General features: G+C 42.2%; 1 protein-coding gene across 1 annotated transcript; it reads right to left on the bottom strand.

Moving 5' to 3' along the window:
• Positions 1–662: 662 nt before the first annotated feature.
• Positions 663–2,419, bottom strand: LOC150032372 (uncharacterized). Its single transcript, XM_090306883.1, has 2 exons — positions 2,270–2,419; positions 663–2,084 (listed from the first exon to the last, which is right to left on the bottom strand). The coding sequence occupies exons 1-2, from the start codon at positions 2,417–2,419 to the stop codon at positions 663–665; spliced, it is 1,572 nt and encodes a 523-aa protein (XP_090163009.1).
• Between the last annotated feature and the right edge of the window lie 533 nt (positions 2,420–2,952).

Genomic DNA, 2,952 nt, shown 5'->3' with positions numbered 1-2,952 from the left:
GTATGGCCACGTGCACATAGGTAGTTAGAGTCAGAGATTGAGCAAAAGGGTTCTCTCTTGACTAGCAGTTGGTGTTGGGATTGTTTTTACCCACCATGCGGTTGTTGTCGACTGAGAAATAGTTTTACTGTTTTATGATTAAAATATCTTTATATGTTTCATGCTTGGAAAATGTTTATACTGCAGTATAAGTACTGTAGAAGCTTATATTTTAGTTAAACTTTTTATTGAGATTTTGCATGAGAATCAATTACCTTTATTAAGTCACTCACTGGGCGCAAGCTCACCCCGTTTTCAAATGTTTGCTTCCCCCCCCCCCCCCCCACAGGTAACAGTCAAATCCTTTGAAGATAGCTCTACATCTGCTCTACCACTAAAGGATAAAGAGATTTGTAACTCGTCTGTTTAGGTGGTTACTGTTAATATTGTACACATGTTACTGTTGTTCATATAGGCACTAGAGTTTTTGGGTTTTGGGACTTGTAAATCTAGGGTTATAATGACTCTAAATATGTTATGTTTCTAAATTAATATATTTTTGGCTTAAATACATTTTGCTGTATATAAGTTATATTTTGGTAGCAGAGTTATTCCGCGAGAGTTATTAGGTAGTAAGTGTCAGCCAAAGGGTTGATACTGCAGTAGTCATGCCCTTCTCTAGGCTAAGAGGCTGGTCTGGGGCAGGGTGTGACATCGATTGACCCCGACTTCCCTTCTTTCAGCCTAATTTTATACATGCAATAAGATGGACTAATGCCACGGATATCCGCAAGTGTCCAGCCTATTGCACGCTTGAGCTTTTTCAGCATCTGCAAAAGAGATTGCTCGTTAGGCTCTGTAAGCTTTGCGGAAATGATCACAGGTAAAGTGTTGTTGGTTCCAAGGAATGCGTATTTCAGGTGTCCAAGTAACTGTTTCAACTCGAGTTCAGGTGGTTCCTCAAGTGATGGACGCGTTGGTTTTGTCTGCCGCTCACTCAGACTTAGCGGCTTTGATTCTTTCAGATTCTCTAATGCGAGGACTTCACATACATGGGTCTCTTCTTCAGGAAACTCAATACTGTTTAGTTGACAATCATCACTATTTGGGAACTTCAACGCGTTGAGCACATTAAACTTCACCTCTTGATTATCTACGCGCATAGTCAATTCGCCTTTATGCATGTCAATTAAAAATTTCCTAGTAGCTAGGAAGGGGCGTCCAAGAATAATTGGTACCTCCCTATCCACTTCATAGTCCAAGATAATAAAATCTGCTGGGAATATGAAGTTGTCAACCTTTACCAGAACGTCTTCAATCTTTCCTTCTGGGTACTTAATTGTTCTGTCAGCAAGCTGAAGAGTAACAGAAGTGGGTTGTGCTTCGCCAATTCCTAGTTTCTTAAAAATTGAGAGTGGCATGAGATTAATGCTGGCTCCCAAATCATACAACGCATGACCTACATCCAATCCTCCTATCGAGCAAGAAACTGTGAAGCTCCCAGGGTTCTTCTGCTTCTTTGGTAGACTGTTGCTTACTAACGCGTTGCACTCCTGCGTTAGCGCGATTACTTCCTTCTCACTAACTCTTCTTTTCTTTGTCAATATGTCCTTAAAAAATTTGACATATGTTGGCATCTGCTCCAAGGTCTCTATAAGTGGAATGTTGATATGCAACTGCCTTAGGAGCTCAAGACAGCGCTTGAATTTTTGTTCATCATTCTTCTTCATCAGATGCCTAGGGAATAATGCGTTCAGCGGCACCTCAGGCTTTCCCGCGTTGGAAATATTGGGTTCTGAATGGCTTGTAGTCTCAGGCGATCTTTCTTCTTGATCGATTGAACGTGTGATGCGTTCTTTCGAAGGACTACTATTTCTTGGATTCATTTTTCTTTCTTCAAAAGCTTTTCCACTTCGCAACATCACCACGTGACATTGCTCCTTCCCATTGTTGTTCCCAGGTGTTTCAGTATTGCTAGGTAGAACTCCAGGCTGCTTGCTTTTCAACTCGCTCGCTATCTGCCCTACCTGGATTTCTAGGTTCCTGATAGACGACGCCTGGCTGAAGCTGGAGTATCCTTCAAGGTTCTCAACGCCTGTCTTCCTCTATTAAAAGGTTGTTGATGTGGCTGATGCATTTGTTGAAATGTAGGCGGTGGTCTATTCCTTTGTTGTTGGTTTGCCCCTGGGTGGTGCTCCTGATGATTTCCTCCTGTCCAAGAAAAATTTGGATGGTTTCTCCATTCAAGATTATATGTATTGGAAAATGGGTTGTTTTTAATAAAACATACTGACTGAGGATTATGTGGGCAATCCACATAGGAGTGAGGATCTCCACAACCCACACAGCTAACCATGGGCTGCCCAAACGCCTCTACCTGATTCACCTTCTGCTGATTTGATGTGTTTCCTAGCATTATGTTCTGCAAAAGGCTGGTCATCGTAGCCACTTGAGCAAAAAGTGTGGCTATTGCATTGGAATCGATAGAATTAACGTTCTAAGATCTCTTCTTCTTGTCAGCTCTTCCATCATACGTATCGTCCACCCATTCCATGTTGTGCTTAGCAATGCGGTCTAATATCTGTTTAGCCTCAGTGTAAGATTTGTCCATAAGTCCACCAGCCGCTACTGCGTCTGCTGCCATCTGCGATGCTCTATTCAATCCTCCATAAAACGCCTCCATTTGGATAATTAGTGGTAGTCCATGGTTCAAGAATTTCTTGACCAAACCCTTAAAACACTCACATGTGGCGCTTAAGGTTTCAGCTTCTTCTTGTTCAAAGTTCATAATCTTTCGATGTCTCCTCGCGTTGGTGGTAGGTGGGAAGTATTTTTGCATAAATTTTTCCACCAACTTCTCCCAAGTGGTGATTTCACCAGGCTCCAGTGAGCTCACCTATTGTTTTGCATAATCACACAAAGAATAGGGGAACAAAGACAGCCTGATCGCCTCTGGGGTGATTCCAGGAATCA

This window comes from Benincasa hispida, chromosome 11, assembly GCF_027475165.1.
Source record: "Benincasa hispida cultivar pf3 chromosome 11, pf3_genome.v1.1, whole genome shotgun sequence".
Taxonomy (NCBI): domain Eukaryota; kingdom Viridiplantae; phylum Streptophyta; class Magnoliopsida; order Cucurbitales; family Cucurbitaceae; genus Benincasa; species Benincasa hispida.
The sequence above is the reverse complement of the archived record's forward strand: the minus strand, read 5'-3'. Positions and strand labels throughout refer to the sequence as shown.

Coding starts and splice junctions, on each gene's coding strand:
- LOC150032372 (XM_090306883.1), bottom strand. CDS start 2,419: ATGACCAGCCTTTTGCAGAACATAATGCTAGGAAACACATCAAATCAG. Junction 2,085..2,269: donor GCCCACATAATCCTCAGTCA/GTATGTTTTATT, acceptor ACCTTTTAATAG/AGGAAGACAGGCGTTGAGAA.